This window comes from Trachurus trachurus (assembly GCF_905171665.1).
Source record: "Trachurus trachurus genome assembly, chromosome: 4".
In the NCBI taxonomy this organism is placed as follows: domain Eukaryota; kingdom Metazoa; phylum Chordata; class Actinopteri; order Carangiformes; family Carangidae; genus Trachurus; species Trachurus trachurus.
This window is the reverse complement of record NC_139898.1, coordinates 19,985,688-20,012,283: the sequence shown is the minus strand read 5'-3', so window position 1 is coordinate 20,012,283 and position 26,596 is coordinate 19,985,688. Positions and strand designations below refer to the sequence as shown.

Genomic DNA, 26,596 nt, shown 5'->3' with positions numbered 1-26,596 from the left:
TGATGAACCATGAACTGGGTCAAAATCCTGACTGGAATCACACAGAGCAGTGACTGTATGAACATGATACACACATTGATACAGATCAAAGTACTGGGAGGATATGCTGTAGGCTACAGTGATACCTTGCTGGTTAACTAGTTTGATCGACTTATATTTGTCAATGTTTCTTTTTCTTTTTCAGTTTATGTGAAACAGTGACGTTTGTACTACTAATACTCTGAAAAAGAAACTACAGTAATATGATTTATAGAGTACTGCCTTAGGATTATTGTCACTTCAACTACCAATGTTACTAAATCTATTGCCAGATTCATACCCTTGTAGACTTAAGCACATATTGCATGTTCACATGAAAATGTGTCTTTGAAATATGCCAACATGGAGCACTGTACCCAGGCACAGCTTTCCTATACCACCGCAAAGTAAAACATTATTCCATAATTCACCTGCATCACTCCAGTCCATTTGTTATATACACCGGTTTAGTTTGGCTGTTATGACAGAACTTCCAGACATGTGAAACTGATACTGATAGAGAATATGCATGGTTAATCCTACAAATATTTATATTATTATTATTATATATTTATATTTGCAAGAGCTACAGGATGTCCTCATTATTATGCTTCCCAGTGAGCTCTGACACATTCGAGCATTCATAAATACCACAATTGCAGGGCTGAAGGCGGACACAGGACAGTCACCAGAGCAGCAGGTTTATGGCTGTTAATGATACGTCTGCCAAATTTCCTGTCAATCTATCAAATAAATGCCAAGACATGTCACTCAAAATCACAAATGTCAAGCCCGTGGTGTAAGAGGAAAATTTAGGAGACCATCAAAGTCGATAGGATCTATCCACTGGGGACCATGAATGTTTGTTCAAAATGTCATGACACTAGTTGTTGATATTTAATAAAGGATAACAAGCCAAATGAGTCCTGCTAATGAAGAGGAATATTTATCATTAGGTAGCATTTATGGTCAACCCCACTGATTTGTTTTTAATGTCATATTTACATTACGACTCGTCTCGCTGCAGGAGACGAGTCCTTGGATGCTAACAACTGTGTGGCTGCTGTAAATACATACATCTGTTTTTAAAAAGGTAGTCAACATGCTCAGGGGAAGAAAACAAACAAAAACAAAAACTGCAAGGCCAAATTGTTTTTTTTTTTTTACATCCTGAGTGTAAGTAGGTATAACATTTAGACCAACAAATGTAATGGTTTTAATGGAGGAAGTAAATCCACATCTGACATCAGTTTGTGTCCATGTCCATCCCCTAATTTAGGGGAAATTTTCATTTAATATTGCAGTAAATCTTATAAAATGTTACATTTATGTTTAAGAATGTCATGGCTTACATGGCTACAATATTAAAACCACATTGCTGTTTTACAAACTGTATTCACTGCAGGTCACTGTTTCTTGTCCTCTGTTTACACCAAATCCCAAATCCATTCTTATGAGAAAACATCAGTAGGAGGTTTGTCCAGATATTTTCTTGGGTCACAGAGTTTACATATTGTTATTGGTTATGTCTTGGAGGCCTGTGTCAGATTGTATCCACAAGATGGCGCCATTGGGGTTTTTGACACAGTATAAAGTGAACTGTGTGTGGGCTGTTACAGTAAATAGTTACAGTTGGATTTCAGAGAGAACACACCAACAGTTAGATGATGTTTGTTTACACATGCATCACTCATTGCAATTTCATAACATGTACGATATATTGTGTTGAAATAAAGCAGGCTAGGGAATCTAGTGGCGCAGTAGGTTGAGCAGGCGCCCCATGTAGAGACTACAGTCCTGCAGGTGGCCCTGGTTCGAATCCCGCATCATGCAGTCCTTTCCTGCATGTCATTACCCCTCTCTCTCTCAACTGTACTAATACAATAATAATAATAATAAAGGCACAAAAAGCCCCCAAAAAATATGAAGCAGGCCACATAATGAAATGATAAATCCTTATAAGTTTTAACAGGTTGTTTCTTTACTGTCACTGAAACCTTAACTTCACTAGATCAAAGTTCGTCTCACCCTGTGTGTCATTGATCAAGTTTTATGTACAAAACACAAAGATGAGCCAAATGTTCTTTTTCCTACAAGGTCAGTGTGTTTTGACAACAAATGTCAGTGCTGCCTCATTGCTTCCATGTAGTAGCACACATTATATATTTAGTATATTAAAGTGATTATTAAGTTATTATTATAAGTGGGGGAGTTTTCAATCAAGGTTTTATCTGTAGGGTAAAAAAAAAAGGTATATTTCAATCTTTTAGTTTAGAGCCGAAGTAATCAGACGATTTTTAGTCAATTTATCGGCAAGTTTTTTGATAATGAATTAATTCTTTATGTCAATGTTAAAACAAACACCTGATGAAAACAATCGACACACAAAAACAAAGACCCTTATGAACAGTCTAGCCAGTCTTTTATTGTCAACATAAGAACAAAGGCAAATTAACACAAATAATAATCATAATAACAATAATTAACAATTTTAATGATAGACATTTAAATCTGTAGTGCACTTTAAACCTCCACATTCCTCCATGTTAAAGGCAGTCCCAGGAAAAACAATCTGCTGAGCCGAGGAAAGGTTTTTTTTTTTTTTTTCAGTGGAGTCGTTTGGTCACTTGGTTCAGGAGCCATGAAGCTTTGAATGAAAAGATACATGGGTGCAGTTCAGCTCTTCAATGCTCATCTGTGAAGGCTAAAAGAGCATGAATATCACATTTATTGCTTTAAGTGGCATCTCATGAGTGTGTTCACCTCATCAGGGCTTGTACACATAAAGCAAAGCCTGTTGAGAACGGTATGTACCCGGGAGCCTAATCTGTTAAAAGGTTTATACATAAAATTGCATTTGGGACAAAAATCCAGGGGAAAATAAAAAATAAAAAATCTAATTTCTGAAATGTTTTGCTTCAACCAGTAGAGTGCAAACTTGTTTTCCCACATCTTTCTTCCCATCATATAAACTATGATATGAATATGAATTCACTTTTCCGCAAAACAACTCTAGAAACACCACTTGTACACAAGATGAAGCCCTACAAGCAAAGTCAGTCACAAGATTTCTTTCTTTTTTTTTTTTTTTTTTAACTTTGCGAGTTAGAGTCCATGTTTTAAGTGTCAACAAGATTGTTACTAGATCAGTGGCTCCCAACTGAAGTATCAAAGTGGTACTAGGAAGAATTGAACAATTTAAATGGCAAGAGAGGAAACAAAGCATTAAGAATGAACCACAATGCTAGCGCAAAAAGCCATTTAAATATAAAAGACTTCTGGAGATGATTAATGCTTTTGCTACATGTTACAAGTGCCACAATTTAACCGAGGACCTCTTAGGTTTGGACCAAAACCCTTCACAATGTAGTGCAACCCAAGTGACAGGAGCTTCATTAAAGAAACAAAAAGGACAATTTCACGGTGAAGGTTCATGTTCGTACAACGAGCATCTGAAAAGAAAAATCCCCCTAAAATAGTGACCGACCGGACTCACCCCTCCAACACAAACAGACAGCATCAGTGCAATTAACTATACTCTCTCCATTATTCCAAAACCAACAATGTTAGAAAACAGGCAAGTGCTGATTAGGCTGGTGCAAACTGTTTGTGCATGGCTGCATGTATACAGCAGTTAGACGCACACAGTCACTCACACACGCACGCACGCATACACACTCATTCATATTGACACAGCATTTTCTAGCAACCACACACACACACAAAGCAGCACAAAAATGGAGCATTTGTAGTTTCATTAAAAATACCTGCAACACTGACTCTGAAACCTCTTCCTGAAGTACAGTCCAATAAAGTCCAATGCAACTCCACCAGCACTGCCAGCCTATAAGTTCATTAGTCCCAGAGGCACATAAGTGTGGCTAAAACAGCTTAAAACAAGACAATAAGGATCAGAGATGAGAAAGGAATCATTAAATATCTTCAGTTTTAAAATAAAACAAAAGAAAAATCTACATAAAGGGCAGGATAACCTCAATACAGTATCTGCACTGAAAATCAGTCAAATCATAAAATAGATCTAAACTTTTACTTGCTATTTGATTCTTTTTTCTTTTCTTTCTAAAACAGACCAAGTCATTTTAGGTCGCAAAAACAAAGGTCAGCTAAGCCAGTAGCCAGTAAAATCTGAGTCAAAGCAGTTGCCAGAAGCTGCAGTTTTAGGAAGGAGAAATATCAATCCTGGGTGCAATATTCTGAGCAAACACTTGTTTTTTTTCCTGATACACTTGAATGTCAAATATATTAATTTTACCACAGAGGAACAAAGTGCCATGAAGTTCAGTAAATCTCAGGCCCTTTTCACACATGGAGCTACAACAGGGCTGGCGTCACACATTTTGTCATTTCCAACACTGAACAAAAAGAAAACTTTATATTAGATGTTTTCTTTTCTTTTTGTATTTAAGTGTAGCACACAATTAGGAGAAAAAAGTGTGTTCTCACCTCTCTCATAAGCCAAAATACTGAATTGTACGCTGTATTGACATTTTTTTCTCCTGGTATTATCACTGGGTGTCGCCTAAATAAATATTTTCGAATCCTACATACAGGACCTTTAATTATTTCTATTTATGTACAAGAAAATTCAGTGAAATCAACATTTTAGGAACGACATTCTGTGCATGGGCCAATGCCAAGTCGTAGAAGAAAAGTTTTTAAAGCTCTCTCAAGAAAACCACTGAGCCGTGGAGGGAGATCAGTTGATTTTCATGTTAAAATTTACACTTGTCCACTTGTTTCGAACAGGATTCATTCACAGCATGTGTGAAAAGAGCTTGAAGAAGAATATTCTTCATATGACACTGGTACAACTTATGGTAAACAATCAAAAACAAACTGCACATCTGGAAGTCTATTGAGATCAAAACAGCTGTTTGCAGCAAGCTTTGTCACCCAGGCCTGAGAGGACTGGAACGGAAAGAGAGGTGGTCAGTCACTACAATCATGGTCGCATTGTGCTCTTCTCTCTTCTTCTTTATCTTGTCTCTCCTCTGTTACCAGCACTAGGTCCCGCCTCCCTCGTCTTCTTGCTCCTCCATGTTTTTGCGTGCCATCCTCTCCCTCCGCTCTGCCAGCCTCTGACAGCGAGGGCAGTCTTTACCTGTCCGGAAGCAGTTGCGATGGTAACACGCATGACACTCTGCAAATAGGAGAAACAAGACAAAAAGGAAGTTCAGTGACGGAGCAGTTCAAAGCGTGTGTCACCTTACCAGAGGTAGATAAGAGAAGGCACCTCCCAACGAAACCAAACAATGCTGCAGTATTCACATCTAGACTTGTTAAACCAGTTTGCTGACACTGAGATGTTGGCCCAACACGACAGCCAATCACCGTCAGATCTCAGGCAGGAAGGGTGAGGAAGGGAGTATAAAAGGCACAGGAGTCACAGAGAGAGGCAGAAGGCAGGAGGAGGCAGGTATGAGAGAAAGCCGATATTCTGGGAAACACACATACACACACCCTAAACCTGTTCAGACACAGTCTTTTCTTCCAGGAATGCTGAACAAACCGTCAGTCTCTCAACTTATCTGCTTTTACAAATTCTTGTTTTGTCTCATTTGTTTTCTTTTTCTACAAAAATAAAGATGTGATGAAAAAAAATCGATGAAATGAGAAGCCACTCAAATTCAAAAATATTGTTTATTTCATGCTCACATAAAGATGGAACTTAAATAATAGCAGGCAGATTTTTAAAAAGCTAAAAAGCTAAGAAGTTAAACATTCATTCATTCATTCTGGCACGTGTTGTGACCTCGTACAATGACAAATCTTCCTTCAACAACAAAAATTTAAATAAAAATGAAGTGGCTTAAAAGTAATCACAGATAAGGCAGCACAACAACAGACATAATGTTTCCCCTGAGGTGGAGGGAGGCTCCACATCTAAATAAAACCCTGCTTCCACTTTGTGCATAGAGAAAACAGAGAATTCAGCTCAACTAAATGTGCAAATGTTCCCATAGCAGGACTAATAAAGGACTATCTTATCAAAAGTAGACTCTCAAAGGCAATGTGTGTAACAGACTACTACAAAAATCCAAACTGAAATCTTTGACCAATGTAAGCGGAGATGTAAACGTAAACAAGTGAAAAAACACCACTTTGGCATCATCTGCCATCCCATAGCAAACGAAACTGCCTTGACCGAGCTGCATTGCATCTCTTGGCAAAAGGCAGAAGCCAAAACAAACAAATACAATGCAGAGCTCAGAGCCAAAGACAGGAAAACTACACCAGTGGTAACAGAACGACACCTCCAGAACCTAAAGCCAAGAGACACCCATCACCAGATAGCTGCCAACATCTCCCCCCTCCAGAAGCCAAGAAACACAGACACAACCACAGCGCCAGGAACTGAGCAGCAGTAGAAAAGTGTGAGACTCAAGCCACCAGGAGCCAAAGGAGGTGAAAGGTCAAAGAGAGAGTGAGAAATACAGGATGTAGATGTACACAATTAAAACAACTGGATGAGAAATCGATATCACTATAATACATTTGCTAAACACGATGCTACGACCCCTTGATTTTAGTCACTATGCTATGCTAATCTAAATTAAGCGAGTCAGCCAATATGAAATTGGTATCAATCTCCTCATGTAACTCACAGCAACAAAGTCAGTAGTCAAAGACAGTACTTGAAACATGTAAACAAGAGGGAATTGTGACTAAAAGAAAAAAAAAAGGAAGCTGTGATCCAGCCCATTACCAATAGTCAGTCATCAAGTGTCTGGACACATTCATCCAATTTTAACTTTAGCTACTTTGAACTATAACAACTATAACAATCCAGGAGACAGGATTATTCTGCTCCTCCACCTTTGTCAGTGCGCTCGTCTGTGTCATTCATCTCTGCACTCTCTCCCCCCTCCGTATTGCTCTCCTTGTCTGTCCCTTCCCTTTGTCCCTTCTTGCCTCTGGTTACTCTCCTGGCTGTGCGAGTTTTACGACTTCTCCAGTTAGTCCGAGTCACGGTGACTGACTCTGTTTGGCCTTCCTCCTCAGTTTCTACCTCTCTTTTTCCACCACTTTCCCCGCTCTTATCCTCCTCTCCCTTGCTTTTCCCTCTGGTGAAAATCCCAGCCAGCTGACGGGGTTTAAACAGTTTGATAGCTGAAGATTTGTCCCCTTTTTCTACACCAGATTTGGATTTTACCACCTCCGCTACCTCCATTTTGTCTTTCTCTTGGCTATCGCTACTCTCCTCAACCTCACACAAGGCTTTTCCCTTCTCTTTGTTTCCTGTTGGTTTCTCCAAACTCTGAATTTTTGATTCTTCCACTTCCTCCTCTGTTCTCTCTTCACTTTCCACCTCTCTTTTTGAGAAACCTTTTGGTAGATTCAGAAACCCTGACATCCTCCACCGCCCTTTCTGCCCCTGTCCCACTTCATCTAAACTCTCCCTACTGCTGCACGTTTCACTGTCAGTGTCACTTCTGTCCTCTTTTGAGAAGCTCTTCTTCAGTCTGTCTATCTGAAGAACTTTCAGCAGGTTAGCTCTTTCCCTTTTTGTATGCGTGTCCTTTTTCTTTGCGCTCTCTTCACCACACACCTCCCCGCTATCATCTTCCCCCTGCTCCCTCTCCTCCTCCTCCCTCTCTGACTCTGTGTCTGCCTCCTCCTCTCCCTCATGCTCTCCTTCATCGTCTCTACTCTTGGAGAAAACTTTAGCCAGCTTTCCCCGGGCCAAAGCCTGGAATATTCCTCTTCTTTCCTGTCTCTCCTCTCCTGTATCCTTTGGCTCTTCTAACATCTCTTTCCTCTCCTCTTGTTTACTGCTTCGATCCACCGTTTTATCTAAATCCTCTTCCCCTCCCTCCCCCTCTCTCCTGTCTCGGGAGAGGGCCCTTGCCAGCCTACGAGGTTTCCAGTCTCTCCAGGAAAGTGGAATGAGGGGGCGTGGGGAGGGGGCTCTGGGGCCACCCAGGCCTGCCACCAGCAGAGAGGGCTCACCTTCGCAGCGCTGGCATTTGTTCAGCTGGAAGGGGAAGATGATGTCTTTGTCGTTGCCACAGAACTCGCACACGAAGCCTTTCGCCTGGCACAGCTGGGGAAGATCAAAGCAAAGGTGACAAAAACAAAAACAAGTTTTAGAAATACATGGTTAATTACTGACTTGACTGGTGTGACACTTCTCTGAAAAGTGTTTCAATCACTGTCACAGATCTCTTCATGTTACGTAAAAGCGCAGAGAAGGAGATGGTTATCTTACCACGCAGCTTGTTACGTGCACGGTACCAAGTTTAAGCAGCTCTTTCATTCGGGGAGCCAGTTCCCCGTTGCGCACAGCCGTGAGGTCATTGAGGGAGAAGAGGTGAAGGTCCTCGGTCAGGTGACCTGGCAGGGAGTCAAACTGGTCCAGCACCCTGAGGAACACAAGACAGACACAATGGTGATGGAGCTTAATTTAGTATGATGTCCAATGTGTTGTGAAACTTGAGAATCAAACAGATCTCTTACTCTTTAGCAAAACGACAGGTCTTGAAGAGATTTTTCATGTGAAACAGCTTCACCCTCAAAACCTAAACGATAAAAAGGAAAGAAAACCCCTTGATTAATTCAAAAGACAATTACAAACAGCTTCACTTAAGGTGTTTTATAGTTGACAGAGGAAGCATTAAACTTCCCCTCTTTCCATTTACAAGCAGGTAAGAGCTGCATCAACTGAAAACAACCATTTGTATTTGTACATGTATCAATAATAGGGTTTAAATGCATATTCTTGCTTTTTTAGCACAGATCTAGTAGCTACCATATCACTCAATCAGGTGTTCTGAATCTAAATGAACTGTGCACACTAGCGCTCATCTAATTAAATTTGAACTCTTTTACAGAATTAGACTACATGGAAGTAGATCACACAGCCAGTGTGACAGTGAAAAGAAAGTACATCTCATAGCACTTCTTTCAAAGGTTTTCCGTCTGCTTACATTTTTAAAACACTTCAAACACTAAAAGTAATGCCGAACATACTGTATCGTTTAAATGTTTGGACATTTATGCTACTGCTAAGCACCGTGCAGCAACTCTGAGCTTTTTTTAGCCTCATCTTAACGGCCGAGGGCAGTTCACTAATGACATGAATGGCTCCATTCATTCTGATTTAACACCAAGATAATGTGGGTATTTTAAGCAGCAAAATCTGTCACAAGTTTGCTATTTTACAATTAGGAGACTTCTCGAAACAGAATTGAAACTTGTTATTGGTGCTGGGATTCCCACTACAGTTACCGTAAAACACCAAATAAGGGCCCGGGCGTTTATTTGCTTAAATCGCTCAAATCAACCGGCGTTTATTAGGGACCTGCGTTTATTTGGGACCTGCGTTTATTAATAGTGTTCAACCTGGACCTCCTTCTGGGGAAAGAGGCTTCACTCCTGGCGGCAGGCGGCGGTGGAATGATACGTGCGTTTCTCAAGGCATTACTGTAAATACGGCCGGGGCGGACTTGTTCTCTCTCTCGCTGACCTCCGCGGTCCTGGCCCGCACAGGTACCAGGAGACCGAGACCCCCCGTCATGTCGGTCCTCCGCCCTTCTTGATCCGCCGCAAGTTGCAAAAACCCTGCGGACGCCCAGTCTCTCCACTCCTCTCCCTCACTTCAGCACCTGTGTTGGCTCGCACCACCGTCCTTTTTTTTATTATTATTATTTAAAACGAGGAGCGAGCCGAGCCGACACTGTGCAGCCCAGGACAGGTGCTGAAGTGCGGATGAGAGGAGTGGACAGACCGGGCAGGAGCAACCAGCTGACGTCTCGTCGGTCCTCGGCCGTCTTTAACGTCACGAGACACCCGCTATATTTGCATAGAATATTTTTTGACAACCAGAAAAACAATGTTTGACCCGGCGTTTATTTGGGATGGGCGTTTAATATAAAAAATATTTTGCTACACCCGGCGGTTAATTGGGACCGGCGGCAATTTGGGACTCGGCCCTTATTTGAAGTTTTACGGTAATAGAGAAAAAAAAAATACACAGTTAATATTTTGAACCACTCGGTCAGTGCTTTCCATGTACTCACCCTGACAGCCTCCAGAGCTTTGTTCTTCTTGTACAGGCCACTGTTGATGTCATTGGGGTTGAACAGCGGGTCTCCAGCGATCTTGCTCAGCAGGTCCCGAGCAAAGTTGCTGACATAGTATTTGCTGAAGTCCCACTTCCTCAGCACTCGTCCCGGAACCACGGCCTGGGAGTTCTCGTGGCAACACTGGCAGAAGTAACGGCCGAGGTATTCACAGTAACGCAGTCGCTTAATATAGTCTGAGGTTGGGGAAGGCAGCAGAAACAAAAGCAGGGCAGAGGTAAGAGTTTGAGTAAGTAAAAAATTCTCCACACTGTCTTTTTATACATAACAGCACTGCGATGACACATTTCAGGCCAGCTGTTCAGAGTGGACAGAGACCAGTAAGTCTTACTGTTGCACTTTCTGTTGTGAAATTATAACAAAAGCACGAACTGAAACTGTAAATGTAAACAGAAATGTATGTTCACTAATACCATTTGAATCTAAACATATTTAAATAAGTATCTTAATATGGTTTTTCTGGGACTGTTGGTCACACCTGGGTCGATGCGAGTGCCACATCCAGCACACCGGTAGTTCTGTTTTGCCACAACTATCTTCCTCCTGAAAAACAGAAAAAAAATGTGGTAACAATCCTTTCTCACGGAGTGAGGAAAGTGGTCTGACCTTTTTTCAGGGTAATAAGAATGAATGTACCCAACAAATTTAGAAATGGTCAACAGATTTAAAGGTCAATTAGATGAAACTGTTTTACAACAAACAACATGAAGACTGCTGGAAGCAGCTTCCTTGGAAAACATAAGGCACTTCAGAGTTCATGACAAATCAGATTACAGTCACCGTGTCTCCACTCAGTTGATGCTCTCTCATTAGCTGCAGATGTGACAGCCTCATTATCAATTAGGGATGGGCAATGATTTTCAAATAGTCGTTCAGTTAAAAAAAAATCAAATAGTTTATGAGACAATCTGAAAAAATGTAAATGTTCCCTTTTTACTGTTGCAGAAGGAGAAACATGGAAAGACTCCACCAGAAAGTTCTGTGTGAAACTCTAGTCGATTAATAATCGATTAGTACCCCGCGATTATCGAATAGTACTTTGGCTTGAAATGCCCATCCCTATTATCAATGCCAAACCAGAAAATGCATGTAAATTCCTGACCTGTCGACCTGTCGAATTTTGCTGTACTCTGTAGTTTATTAGCAAATACTTCATCATTTAGACAATAAATAAAGAACAAGTGAATGGCTGATTAAAACAGAACCAAGTGAACAATAGTGAGTGACGGAAAAACACGATGCGGACTCACTTTGGGGCAGGGTGAATGTTGAAGATGATCTGCGGCCGAGGCGGTGCCCACTCGAGGTTGCCTCGGACACGAATTCTTAACTTGTAGATATCTGCGTGTTCGCCGTCGTCAGGTGAAATTGGCAGCGAGTCAGGAATGGGCAGCAACTTAAATACAGCAAAGAGGAGTCATGTGAGGCCAGAGCTTAGTTTTGCCCTTGTATTCACTTTGAGTGACATGAGTGGATTTTGATATTCCTCCAAGCACCGTACAGTATGTACAACAACAACATTTTATACCTTCTGTGGAGCGTCGTGTTCTGGGACCAGCCAGTCGAGCTCCGAGGCTGCAGGAAGCTGCATGCCCTCAAACTGCCTGAGCAAACCCATGGCTACTGACTCAGCAGAGTTGGACTGAAGGAAGGATGGAGAGCTGAAAGCACACAGAGGAGAGAATAGATTTTACAAGTGCAGACATAAAATCCCCCATGTGGTTAATACAGCCTCAAAAGAATTTTTCATGAAAGTCCCTGCTGAAGTCTTTCTTTGTTTTTTACCCATTGTTTTTTTTTGTCTGAGTAGATCTAGTGATAATGATATGTACTATGAAAAATGTCATGTGTGTTACTTACATGGAATCCGAGCTGAGAAAAGACCTGGTGCTGGAGCTCACACTGCGCTTTATGTCTGCATCTATAGGACACAACAACAGTAAAATAACAGAGACTTGAACACCGAGGAGCAGAGACAGACACAAAGAGAGGAAACCCTTTTACCCACCACCCACACAGACTAGGTGATCGTCATTAGCTGTGCAAATAAATCCAAATTTTGTTCAAAGTGAAGAAGAGATACAATTGTACCAGCTGGTGGGTGGTGTTTAATTTTCAGCACAGGTAAAGTGTCATCATTTGCATACAGCTAAGCGGTGTTGAGTGTTGAGATGTGATCAGGGATACAAATGTAAGACAAATCCAGGAAGTCTAGTTTCCTGTCCCTACTGGAATGAAAGTCCTTGACATAGTGAAATCACATCTGATTAAGTTCAGGCATATTCTAGATCTATTCTCACTCGTAGCTTGCAGAGAAGCCAAAGAGTGGTGGAGCAGAGATAGCCCTCCACAAACAATATGTGAAGCAAAGACATTAAGCAGGAGAGCTTTGGCAGAACAGGAGACCGACCGCCTGTGTGGATTGTTAGAACTACAGCAGCTTCTGTTTGCTCACATAAAATACTGGTTAGATGAAGAGCTGTCTCAGCAGCGCAGCAGCAGAGAGTGGGATAAGCAAGCTTGGCATCAACAGGAATTAACAAATGGCTTTTTTTTTTGGTCATCTGCAGGCATACAGTATTTCCTACTGGATTGATTAAACAAAGAATACTAGAATACTGATCTGATTGGCCTAAATAGTGAGTGCAAGTCATCTGACCACATAATCATTTTCCGACCTCATTTGTACAGATGGTTTGGGAATAGTGTGAACTAAGTGATACCACTGCACAGAGTTTCATCAGTGGTACAAAAAGACTGACTGTCAGTAATTCTGTGTCCAGAGAGGTGAGGTGCAATTGCAGCACAATTTGAGAGTGTGTGTGGGGGGGGGGTTAGTGTCACTGTGAAATATTATTATTATTATTATCATTATTATTATTATTATTATTATTATTATATATCAATGGCATTAGGTGAGAAGATATCATTGATCCATTCCACCTTCCTTTACCTACAGTATGTGGTGCATCAATCAAAACCACCTCTGGTATACTGTATAAACTATTACATCATCAAAACCCAACTAAATCGATTACACATTTCTTAAATCAAATATCTTCATATCAATAAACATGACATTATTTTAAGGATGATTAAAAGTGTTCCCAAAAAATATTAATTTAATAGGCAACAGGTAAATTATGTGATCTGTTTTTGTGAGAAATTATTACCTACAATTATATTTCTTATCATTGCATACACAAAAGAATGTGACAGCCTATTTTTCTGTGTATTTCTTCTTTCAGTTTTAACACTGTTTTCATTGTGATTAGGTTACTAGATTTAGGTTATATTGGTTAGAGGATTCAGTCGGTAAAAATCATTTGGGGATACCAGGCAGGCAGCTAAAACGACATTAAATTGTGAAATGCATTTTTCCAGATCTAAAATGGTGCAGTCGCGTTCATAATTGGGTTCAGACAACACAGTCTGTACTTCACGATCTATCAGAATAAAAGCCACAGTTTTTTGTTTGTTTTTTTTTTTCAAAAAAGAGAGACAACAGCTTCTGGTTTGACATTTAGGAACACGGTGGAAAGATTTATGTGACAACACTCACACCTCATTCTCACTGGGACAGCTTTGAAGATAATGAATAATGGGGTGGGTGGATGGATAGATGGATGGATAAATGAGTTTATAAACCCTGTAGTTGCAGTCACAAAATGCCACTTGTTATTTCATTCATCTCCTCCCATGAACCTCCACAATCCCTGACTTGCACAGGCACATTTGTCCTCCTGCACCACCAAAACCCTGAAGCAACAAGCACCAACACAAACAGCCAAGTGCACAATTCAGCAGATGCGAGGAGGCAGCTGGCTCCACTCCAAACTGAAAACTTACAGGATTCCCCACCACTACTGCCAAGATTTTTTGGAGGATACTGGAGAACTGTATGAGTAACACAGCCACTTAAGTGACTTGAGTCACAGCTACTGTGACTGTTTCAAATGCTAAACATATTCGTTCATCGTTTAATTTTAAGGAAAATAACTCATTATTGACAGATCATTAGCTGCAATAATTGTAAGCTGTAATAATTTGGATTTTATGTATCTGGAGGCGGGATTGTTTTTATTTCCAACTGTGAGAGGTTTGATTATCAAAAGGAACTGGATGCAGTTATGAATCATTGTGATTATCTAGTGCAGATCAGCTCAACTTGTGTTTTTTTCCATCCTACTAATCGTTTCTGCCCAATTTTTAAAAAATTCCTATTAAAAATGGAGATTCTCAGTTTGGAGAGAAGCCACTAGCTTCCTGTCAGAGGAGCACGGCTTCAGTAAACAGTCTGTATGTATCTGTGGAGCTTCGCCCACTCGTCCAGCCTGCAGATACCTGAGAAGAGGGAGGCGAGTGACAGGGAGAGGCCGTTCTGAGACACCGCCAGCAGGGACTGACCCTCACAGCCATCTGAGAGACAGAAACTAACACTCAGACACAACCAACACCTCACACAGAGACATTTCAACACTCCACAGAGCTGTGCCTCAGTGTCACAGGAAAAAATACACTGTACAGTATACTGCACCGATACCGTACATGTAGAAATCATGCCGGTTAAGTTATACAGCTCCAAGATACAACACACTTGTCGATACGCACGCTGCAGTACTGGGACGTGCAGTTATACGCAAACACAGTGAAACACAAGGTACGTGCACACACAAAATTCCACAACCCATGTTAATAGAATCAAAGCATTACATGTTCAGATACCACCAAATGTTATTGATTAGTTTCTTGTGGTTACTATTGGTCATACAAAACAACAACAGGCATCTGCTTCCTAAACTCAGAGGGATTTTGTTTTGTTTTTTAAATCAACTGCCTGGAAAACAGCCACACCTTTTGAATATAGTGACCCTAATAATCCTAGATATGTCAACTCCATGACTGTAACCTCTGTATAAATAGAAACATAAACGGCTCAAGAAAATCAATTTACTGTCGAAAAGACTGCAGACATTGTACAGGTCCATGTTTATGGGCTGTGGTAAAACATGCTTGGTGAGTAATAGACAGTGGTAATGAGGTTATGAATTATGACTGGAACACATTCACACAGATGGATAATGGATTCTTATGCAGTTTTCATTTGTATAGTGAATGCTAATTTTCCATAAATGTTCCAAGCTCAAATTCATTTATGTGTTCTTTCCCCCTACTGTATAGGCTTCCCTTATGCTCCCTCCCTCATTCCCTCTCTATACCTCTCAGTTCACACTCCTCCACCTCCTCGGCTGAGCCGGAGTCAGACAGGCCCTGGTAGGAGTCCTGAGAGCTCCTTCTGGAGCCTCCACTGTCAGTGGAGTGAAAAACTGCAGAAGAGGAAGATAAAGAGACAAAACAGAGAATGAGACAAATTAACAGACAGAAATCAACACAAGTAATCAACTGACATAAGTTGACGCCTAACCTGAGTGAGTCTCAAAATAACTAAAAGCAAACTGTCAACTTGTACAAATTGTATTTCCTTTTTGCAAAGCCATCAATGATGTTTATTATAGATTATGAACCCTAATCATTTCTAATATGTTTTATCAAGAAACCATAATATTTTAGAACATGTGATATACTGTAGCACATTTATGTCCATTAGTATCAGGGACTCTAGCCTGAAGTGTCCATTCATTAGATTATCTTTGTAATTGTGTTTCTCTGTAGATTAATGCATATGTCAGGATCTCTTTGTATATTTGTGAAAGTTAGTGTGTTACAACAGATATGTCATTGTCAAAAGAAATCTAATGAAGCTCTGTCACCTTCAAAAGAGAATAAAATAACAGTAATATAAAATATCTGTCGACCAAGATTCATATGAGGGAAACATTGTGCACTAATACACATGTTTTTTTTCTTATCTCAATCTAACTGCCTCTGCTTCTGATGCTGTCGACTTACTGTGCTGGGTCGTGCAGGGCGGCAGGCGGCTGCGACGGATCTGTTGCCTGCGCAGGCGGATCTTCTGTTTGAGCTGCTGAATCTCACAATCACTGTCTCCCTCCTCTTCGGCCTCCTCCTCCTGACGCCGCAGGTTGTACTTCATCAGCTCTATGGCTGCAATAAGGGACTCTGAAATGCTAAAATGAGCATTCTCCTATACAACACGGGGGGAAATTAGAAATCAGCAAAGGGAGACACCTCACTTCATTGTACTTTTACTATTGAGTTCTTCTAATCACACCATCATTTGAAAAGCTCGCATTAAGAGGGTATACAAATCGAGTCAGACTAAATCGATAACCAGCACCAATAATCATGAGTTTAAACAGACTGAGCCCTGACCTTTTCGAGGTCAGCACAGCTGCCAAAGTCCTGCTCTGACAAGTAGCTGATGAGGCTTTGGCCCTCTGATGGCTTCCTGAACATCCCGTCTGACACACTGCTGTGCTGGGACCCATCTGAAGAACCCAAAACAAACACAACAGAGCATCATTACATTATGCACTCCAGCGCTACAATGGTGGGATTATTACCATTCGATCAAATTTAAAAACATTTAAACAATGCGCCATGTCTGCTGAGATAAACTTTACTATAAATACTGTGGCCTTAAAGATTTCACACATATGAACACGCCTAACGACCTTTCTCTGACCTTCCTGCTCAGGGTCCATGGCGTCATGTTCATGGACCAGTTGACACATTTCCTACTTTCACATGAAGGAACTGAAATGTATTTTTTCAAACCAGTGATGTCAGCTATCTTGTCCCACTTCTTCATGCATTTAAGTTCTCATTTAAATTTAAAACAGTCAGTAGATTACTACAAAAGACATTTCATCTGTTATTTTATCTGTTATGTTTATGATTATAATTAATTATTTTATGTTGATGATGAAACATGGATGAGTTTGAAATGCATTAAAAAGTGCTGAAACGTTAAATGTTAACTGCAGAACATTATTAAGTACAGCAAAAAAGAATATCAGAGGACTCACGTGACTCCATGTAGAGGGAACTGGAGGTGCTGGAATCACTACGCTGATTTGAGAAGGGGCTGTAGTCCTTCATGCAACAGTCGTCGCCTGCCGACTCTGAGGGACAAAGAGTCCATGTTAACGGCCTCTCATTACATACAAGCAATAAAATCAATAACGAATTCTTAAAAACCAACAGGAGCATGCATCGTCATTTATACTCAGAGCAGGGACAGCAACTGGTTAAACACTGCTTTGATTGTATCACAGCATTTGTGTCAAACAATCAATGAAATCAATGGGGTTGGTTCATTTGATTGCATGCAGAAACACATATGGATGCTGAGTGTTGACCTTTGTCAATATGGGTCAGTGTGTATAATTTAATTAGGAATGCACCGATTCAGTACTCTCCTTTACCAAAGAAAGATTAACTTATATTAAAGGGATACTTCACCCAAAATCGATAATTCACCAATTTTCTACTCACCAGCATGCCAAGGAAGGCGGAAGTCATCAAAACGCTTTAGGAGTTCCAGGAGGGGTCCGGCTGGCAATGGATTTTCATATAATGGCGGTGGATAGTGCTCACTTTTGAATCGTCCAAAACACACACTAACTTCCGTGTTTACATCATACATCCAATGGTTTACAACGACGAACAAACATCTCGCAGCAAATCTCACGCATGTGCACAAACATCAACAGAGCCAATGGGAGCTACTGCTACAACAAGAATAAAAACAGAGATCAAATTATTTTTTTTACGAACAACTTTTTCATGTCATGGCTTCAGGACACTTGGGTCAGTAGTACGGACGAGCAGTATGGAGGTATTTGGATGTTTCATAGTGTGTGTTTTGGACGATTCAAAAATGAGCACAATCCACCGCCATTATATGAAAAGCGAGCCGGACCCCCCCTGGAACTCCAAAAGCGTTTTGATAACTCCAAAAGTTCTCCAAACCCTTCCTTGGCATGACGGTGAGTGGAAAATTGGTGAATTATCGTTAAAAAAAAAAGTATCCCTTTAACTTACACTGTATAGCTATTATATTTTTAAATGTTTTAATGTATTTATCTTTTACATGTAAAAATGAATTGTTACATTACAGACGATGGCAAAACTTTAGTGAAAGGAACACTTTCAACTCTTGACAAAATATGTCGTTCTGATGTGTCGTGAAAAATGTGTGCATGAACAATACAACAGTGACTGTGATCATTTATGGCTTCATCACATCAAGAATCAACACAAAAAAAATTCAACAACCAAAAGCACATATTATGAACCTTGAAAATGAGAGGGATGGAAGGCGTTTGTCACCATGCAGAGAAAAAATAAAGAAAGGAGTGGAAGGGATCAAGAAAGAGATGGAGTACAGTGAAACTGCACTGCCAACCTGCAACTGGATCTTCTATTATTATGGTGATTTTTCGGTGGCCCCCTCCTTCGCACAAAACAGTAGAAAAAGACACGGAAGAAATAGAGCAGACAGAGAGAAAGTTACCTCAAGCCAAGAAGAGGAAACAGCGAGCAAAGAGTAGAGATGTTAATAAGCGTCAGACAGGAAGTGTGCACCCAAGAGAGCGAGAATGTGGCGTTATCACATCTTACACAGCTACAAATAAACACACACTACTCAGGTATAACACTTCAGGCATTGTGCAGAATAGAACAGCTGAATAGATGTTAATATCACCTACTTTCTTAAACTATTATCCCTTTGAGTCTTAAAGTTTATTGAAAATATGTATGATAAAAACAGTGGCTTGGCAACCACACTTTCAATTTCAATTCGACCTTAACATACACAGCCCCTGTTGTCAAATGAGTTACCTCCATGTTTACTCACCATTCCTGAGTTTCTGATTGATCCCTGTGTCAGAAAAGGAGCGGGTGTGTCCTCGGGAACCACGACTTGGCCCCCTCTGGCCCTCGGAAAAAGATGAGCGTCTGGGTGGGGGCAGGGCCTGGGAACTCCTTTCCAGAGACTGGTCTGGGTGCTCGGCCTGCTCACTACTGTGGGTGGAGCTCTGGGACTCACGGCGATTGCGTTGTCCCAGGTTACCGATAGCCAGGTATTCTGGACCATCATCATAGTCGCCATCACCCGAGTCTCCGGTCTCTTGCTGAGGAGAGTTGGGCGTGGGAGACTCTGTTAGGGAGATAGAAGGGATGGAGACAGGGCCAGGAGGGGTGGTCACTCCCCACTCGCTCTCCCCTGGTCTGGACACACACACCCAGGCCGGTCCCGGGCTGCTGGCTGAAGAGGTAGTGTCTACAACATAACGTATAGATGAGAAAAGAGGGGTTAAGAAGTATGCTTTTGCAACTTTTCTAAAAGGAAATCCTATTGTCAAAATGTGCTCAGTGCTCAGAACCAGTCCAAGCTGATTTCATTCATTTTAGTGAGCCAGTTCAGGACATTGGCTTTATCAACGAATTCTTCAATATCTGGCCTTGTTCAGAAACAATCAGGCCTCTGTATTGTGAGGTCAGTCAGACTATTCACAGACAAACTGTAGTCCATTCATATGGTGCTTTTCCACTACACAGTCACGGCTCGGCTCGGCTCTACTCGGTTTAGGTGCTTTTCCATTACAACTGAGTTCTTCATAGTTCCTCCTCAGTGTGGGCGGGGTCGTCATATCACAGCAGCTACGGCTGCGTTGTCTCACTCTCTTTTTTCGATCCTCTCTTCAGCTACAAATTCACTCGTCTGCACCTCGATTATGGACCACAGCGTGGTTTTCTACACAGCAGTCATTTAACTCAGGTGACGGAATAACAACAATCTCAGTAAAGATCAGTGGTCGCTGTTGTCGGTGTGTTTTTAAAATTAGCGGGTTTGATTCTTGTGTCGGACGTCGCATTGCAACTCTTCCAGTGACAACGCTCTGGCCAGTCAGTGGAAGGCAGTCGGCTGACGTCATGTTTTAGTATCGCGTTACCAAAAAACTACTAGGTACCAGGTGCTAAGGGCTAGTGGAAAAGGGAAAAAACGGGTAGAGCCGTGCCGTGCCGTGCTAGTGAAAAAAGCGCCAATGCCCTGACACCATCCCCTGTATCTGTCTATCTACTGATAACAGGATAGTGACCATTTTCCCTCTGTTTGCTTCCTTGTTGAACAACCTAGAAATCTGTCATTTCTCAAGCCACAATGATCTAGTGGGATTCTCTCACTAAATCCCATTCCTTGAAACTGACCACAAATCCACATGGTCAAATATTGTAACGACAAAGTTCAAGATTTGATCTCCCATGAGCCGAAGCGTGCTCCATGTGAGCATGTCATTGATATCACATTAACACAAACATTAAAAAACCCCAGATTATATAAAAATCCATAACATTTAAATGTGTGTTTTATGTGAACCTTTTAAAAAGTAATTACCAGACTTTCTGCCTACCTTTACTTGCGGCTATGAAGTGACCATATGAATAGTAAAAATCTGTAAGTATTCAGCCTATACACAAAAAAGCCATGAAGCCCCACCAACCCTACAAAACTCATTAAAAAAAAACTCCACTATCACCCTTCGGCATTTGCTCACTTGTGCTGTTGCTGATTTGGGATCCATCTCCCATAGTGTTCCCGGATTTGTGGCTGGTAGCGACTGCTTCTCGCAGAGAGCAGTTGGAGGTGGTGAGTCTACGGTTTAGAGATTCTCCTCGGGGGGCCGAGTCGCGGCTCTTCCAGGCCCCACCGGCCCCTGGCAACACACACAGGCTCTGGCTCTTTAACAGACCCAGACATGGTGGGCCCTTCAGAGGGGATAGCTGGAGAGAGAGAGGGGGGAGCATAAAAAACGTATTTTTAAATCATCATCAGTAGTGCTCATGACACATCATGACATAATTGCATCAGACCTACCCCAACGGTGTCTACTTGGGCGAGCAGTTTGGGGTTGTTCTGCTCCACAGCTTCCAGACACTGAAACATGGCGGTCACATGGGGCTCACTCAGCAGAAAGGCATCATCTGAAAGATAAGAGAGATACAAGAAGAGAAAGGCAGAGAAGGAGACAAAGAGGGATAATGAGATTAGATAGGGGGATCAATTAACAGTAAAGCAAAAGTTAAGACGTGAAGAAAGAGAAAGTGGAAGACAGAAGTTTGCACCGGAAAAGATGGACAGGGAATTGCAGAAGAGAAACCAATTTTAGCTGTGTCTTACCGAATACAGTTGAGAAGTCCACAACAAATTCTTACATATTAAACTAGACAACTCACCATTGTAGTATTTACGTGTATGTCCCAGATGCCTGAGCAGAGGTCGGAGCTGAGCCGACAGCTTGTGAACCTGTAAGCTGTGGAGCAGCCAGCGCTCGGCCTTGTAGCTCTCTCCAGCACTCTGCATCCCGCTGCTCAGTACTGGCTCCAGGTGACTGAACTGAGGACGGACAAGAAAGGCGGGGAGGGACAGAGAGCGGGTGAGAGAGAAATGTGAAACAGATCTGTGAGGAAATGGTAAAAGCATGCTTTTCATTTCAGTGCAAAGACTATATTTTAATACTTCTTCACTTCGTTTTGTTTTTATTGTCCACCCTGTTATTAAACCACGTGGCAGCCAGTGTCATGGGATCTTCTTCCCTGGTATGGACGTTTCTTTGGCTGCACTCTTTTACTACCAAACTAACTAAATATTCTATTTACTCCAAACATGCTGCTGTTTATGTGCAGCCCAGTATTAGTAAAACAGGCTTTAAACATGGTATGATGCACACAATCATCTTGACAGTGTGAACAGAGTATGCAGCGAGTGAGGGAAACATGATCAGCACAGAACTATTCGAGTGCAGACCAGACATCAACAACAAATCGTCACATGGTGATTGCATCACAGCTGAATGAGCTGCAAGCCCTGCTGGACAGTAATTAGTGTAAAAGAAGATTAGATCCTGACTACTCCAGGTCTGTTTGCTGTTGCATAATATTGTCTGCGGTTTTTAACAGAAGGGACTGGAGTTGAAGGATGACTGTTCTCCGAAACAAAAACTTAATACCGGGAATCCAGGAAGTGTATTGACTCTGTCGAGGTCAACGTTACAGTGTGACACAAGGAGGAACTGTTTGGGTTTTTTTTGTCCTGCAGACAGAGACAGGTTCTCAAATTCAATATCTATCTACTTTAATTGTCGAATGAGTAAAGCCATGTACCATTTATTAGCTAAATGATGAGTTGTTGTGGTTGGTGGGGTCAACAAAGACCACAACCAAGCCATATGATAAATCACCACTTTGCTCCCTCTTACAGATTTGTACACTTAAGAAATAAGATTAGATACAAATGCACTGGCAACACACTTATCAGTTGTCTGTGAAATTACAGAACTGAAACATACAAGCCACTTGTCTTCAGTAAATGTGGAACCTAAAAAGTTCTTACATTTTCCAGTGCTGTTTTAAACCCTGAGACAAACCAAAGCAACAAGATGACTCATACTTAGGAGATAAATAAAGCTACTGTGAAAACCCCATCACAGTTGTGGTTACAAGTTTGTCAGTGACTCATTTTCCCCTTCAACAACATTAGTGATGCGACACTGCTACCGTAATTATACTTTCTAACTAACAAGCCTCACCACTAATTCAACTCCTGAGAGATTAATATTTCTACTTGTGCCAATGTACCAGTGTAGACATTTCTAGAGAGACGTGATGAAAACCGTCCATCAAAGTTTGGAATCTGAAATCCAGAGGTCAGGGAAATTGACGCTGTTTAATGCAATGCAATATGTCAGCTAACAATTCAAATTTATATTTTAAGAAGATGCCAAGACCAACTTTGGAGCTTTTAAGGCAAGCGTTTATTCAAACTTCCCGCTTGTTGCAAATTATAAATATTTAAATGCCATCCTGGAAGTGACTACTAGTGACCGTACCTGTTCAACGTGTGAGGCAAGGTGAGGGCTGATGTAGCGAACACACCATACAAATGGCCAGTAGTCTCTCTGCTTGTAGTACACCTGCAACACAAAACCAGTGGTTAGCATCGTCCAGATACAGAGAAGAGGAGTGTCAATACAATAAGTCACCATGCAGAGGGAGTATCACGTATTTCAGTATTTTTCCCTGAATTTGAGTCAGTCTAAAGATGATGAAAGGTAACACCTGCCTCATGATGTCAACACTACACAGCATGTACCAAAATACCTCTGTTCACTGGTAAATTCTATTTTTTAACTAAAGGATTAATCTTTATTTATACTGGGGTGTCAGTGATATTTGTCTTGTATTGCCCTGCATTTCAGTTGCATGGGCTATTGCCAAACACTGAGCCAACCAATGTTGCTGTTGTCTGATAGTCAGTGTTGTTGTCTGACAGTGTGGTGTATGCAGAACAATAAATGTATGGATTCAGGTTCAACAAACGCTAATCTTAATCTGCCCAAGTTGAGCTGTTTTTTGTGCAGTCGGTAAACAAAATAAATGTCTACAAAAGGGAGATTGGTATCAGTCCGATGTGCTGACCTGCTCATTCTTCAGTCCGTGGCTGAGGATGTTGTTCATGTCCTTGTGGAGCCGCTGCAGGCCGCCATAACGTGACCACACGTTGGGGTTGTTGGTGGACACAAGACCCTCCACTGTGGTCTTCAGACTGGACAGCAGCTTCCACTGCTCCCTCCTGAAAGGAGGACATGACAGCAGGAAGGAGTGAGGCAGGAAGTTTAGGAATGAGGAACGGCGTAAAGAAGTGCTGGTGTTAGCAGCACTGTGGCCTAAAAATCATTACTCACAAGAAGAAAAACACTTCCCGAAATCTCAATCTGCATCTTCAGCAGTTACGTTACCTGACTTAACTCAGTGACTCATGAACATTAGCCTACCACTTGGTTTAATGGTATTAGCACATCCTTTCCTACAAAGATATAGCCTACTAGCGTGGTTCCATCTACTACCACAAAAACAAGTCTGACGTCCTGCATTTGCAAATGTGCAAGACTGTTTAGTATACAGCTATGGAAAGCTGCTGCTCAGTGTCAGATACAAAACTGAGAGATATCAGATCACTCTCTCCAACAAACCACAAAGCTGTCCCAGTTCTAGGATTTCCTCTTTTTTTTGCCAAAGGTCAGCAGTAAAGCAGGAAACTAGAGAGGCGACCAATAAACCCAGAGGGCACGATTTAAATGGCCATCTCACGCTTTTGTTTATCATTTGATGTTTCCTTGAATGCAAAACACAGATGTAAAAGTCAGCTATAAAATATGTCATTAGGTCGTAATTTGAAGGTCCAAAGTCGGACACAACACAAGCACAACAGTAAAAGACATTTCTCAATTTTCTTTTCCTGGAATACAAAAGTTTGTATCTCAAGCAAAGATAGTGGAAATGTACAGAAGATGAGCAGCTGAAAAACATAAAACCTATGAACAGTGCTGCACTAATGAAAACAAGTCTTTTCTTATGAAGAGCAGCAGCATCACGAGTTCAGCTGCCGAGGTAACTAATCATGTAACATCGAGAGAGGGAGGTGAATGTTAGGGGGCATTCTCCGCATATTAGAGCGTGCATTTACTCAACAGAGGTCTGTGTGTGTGTGTGTGTGTGTGTGTGTGTGTGTGTGTGTGTGTGTGTGTGTGTGTGTGTGTGTGTGTGTGTGTCGCACGTGAAGGGGTAAAATTCCACAAGGCTCAAAGATGTTGCTAAGGTTAAAGATTAACCTTACAGCACTGCAACTCTTGTCTTAGTGTTTGTGTTTACAGGTGTGTGTGTGTGTGTGTCAAGGGTCAAAACTGATTTGTTTACACAGTCTGACCTTAAATTCTTAAACAAACCAAGAGGATCTCAAAGTTATCATGATGCACCCTGTTCATACAGCGGTGTAATACAACTACATCTACACAAGTTGTCTTTGGTGTAACTTTGATGTACTTTAATCACATGTAAAAGATAATAACTGTACTCTTTTAGTTAAGTAGATAGCACAATATACTACTTAGTTTTTTTAGATTTAACATGAATGATATAAAAAAAAAAAAGCTTGATAGTCATTTCAAAAAACAAATTACAAAGGAAAATCAGTGGTCCCCAATCTCTCTGACTTGATTGGGGACCACTGATTTTCCTTTGTAATTCCTATCAAATTAGGGTTTTTTTTACATTAAATACTCAAACTATTGAAATGAAAACAATGCGTACACTACATGTTCACTCTTCATGGTGAAAAGACACAGCATTAGGCTCTGGCTACCAGCTCGTTTATTGATAATGTGCAGCATTTACTCAAGACACCACTCCCAATCACACAAAAAAGTAATTTTGCCATTAATTAGGCTACTGCCTGAAACCAAACAAGCATCGAGGTTGTATTATTCCATTATATAAACCTCAGTCCTAGACCGATAACTCCTGTAATGAATGTGTATAAATCCTCCTGTGACAGATTAACAGCTAGAAACGTCAACTTCATTTGACAGCTAGCCACTTAGCTGTTAGCACCACCGAGCTAAGCGGTGGCTAAGCTAACAGTTACCCATTAGCTCGTTAATAACGCCTTAACGGTTAAAAAACAACAACAATACTGCTTTGACGCTGTAAAAACTTTCACAAAAGGCTAGTTGAACAAAAGCTTGACCCTTTGGATGAGGCATGTGGAAGCCGCATAGCTAATGTTTTTACCTCAAAGCTGTCAAACCTTGACATGTCAGGGTATGTTAGCCTAGCATTGCTAAGTTACCAGCTTCACCGCTACAAACCGACATGTTTCGTGTTAACTCGTTTGTATTATCGGTTATTTTCAGTCCTGGTGGGCTTACTAAAGTGTTTTTCTCGGGATGTAGTTTCTAGTTTTGTTTGTTTATGTCTCCACTGTCAGTGTCAGCGTTAGCTCGGCCACCCGGCTCTAAAAGCCCAGCCCCGGGTGTCACTCACCTGCGCTCCTCCGCCTCTCCCTCCGCCGTCACCTCCATGATGTCCTCCGAGAGGAACCGAGTTCCGTACAACGCTGCCAGCTTCGGCGAGATTTGTTTTTCCTCCTGTCGTACTTTGAACAACGAAGTCGTTTCGCAGTAGCAGCAGGATTGCTCCTGGCAGCGTCAGCCGGATCTCCACCAGTCCATCGCCATCATGTCTGCTGCTTCTTAGCCGAGCAGTGGATCAAAACACTAGTGGAGGCCGAGAGTGACCGCGGCTCTCATCAGCAAGTGGGCGGGGGTGTACGGTAAATTGTCCTCTGCTCTGCCCACTTTTTAACCATAATGTCAATTTCACTGCACCGTTTATTTCTTCTATTTTTAACCCTGTGTATGAGCCGTGTTTTGTTTTTGTTTTTTCAAGGTGTACGTGCGCTGAAATGAATTATCAACAGCTTTGTGACTAGTCTACTAATGGAAGTTTTACAGATTAACACAGCTGCTTAAATGAAACTTGGTCAATGCTACCACCTGCTGTCAAAAAGTGGTATTGCAACTATATACTGCTGCCCCCAATTTGAACTCGCACACGTTTCAGATGGTGAGTGAGTAATGTGTTGTGGAGCTACTGATAGTTTACCAAACTGTAAAAGCCTGTATGAACACATGATCACAAAGAATTGA

The 26,596-nt window shown here is 41.4% G+C and overlaps 1 protein-coding gene across 1 annotated transcript; it reads right to left on the bottom strand.

Moving 5' to 3' along the window:
* Positions 1 to 2,429: 2,429 nt before the first annotated feature.
* On the bottom strand, positions 2,430 to 26,157 carry rubcn (rubicon autophagy regulator). Its single transcript, XM_083970510.1, has 21 exons — positions 25,932 to 26,157; positions 23,529 to 23,682; positions 22,940 to 23,023; positions 21,288 to 21,447; positions 20,929 to 21,035; positions 20,609 to 20,834; positions 18,907 to 19,332; positions 17,072 to 17,167; positions 16,416 to 16,531; positions 16,032 to 16,227; positions 15,341 to 15,448; positions 14,466 to 14,540; positions 11,982 to 12,042; positions 11,650 to 11,782; positions 11,372 to 11,517; positions 10,600 to 10,664; positions 10,059 to 10,297; positions 8,497 to 8,558; positions 8,249 to 8,402; positions 7,990 to 8,083; positions 2,430 to 5,179 (listed from the first exon to the last, which is right to left on the bottom strand). Exons 1-21 carry the CDS (start codon positions 25,967 to 25,969, stop codon positions 5,043 to 5,045), a joined length of 2,877 nt encoding a protein of 958 aa, XP_083826636.1. The 5' UTR covers positions 25,970 to 26,157; the 3' UTR covers positions 2,430 to 5,042.
* Positions 26,158 to 26,596: the final 439 nt, after the last annotated feature.

Bases quoted from the DNA above. Each gene is read 5' to 3' on its own strand.
- rubcn (XM_083970510.1), bottom strand. From the start codon at position 25,969: ATGGAGGTGACGGCGGAGGGAGAGGCGGAGGAGCGCAG. The intron at 19,333-20,608 runs GTGAGCAAATGC...GTTATGTTGTAG, and splicing joins CCAAATCAGCAACAGCACAA to ACACTACCTCTTCAGCCAGC. The intron at 11,783-11,981 runs GTAAGTAACACA...GTGTGCTTTCAG, and splicing joins TTTCTCAGCTCGGATTCCAT to CTCTCCATCCTTCCTTCAGT.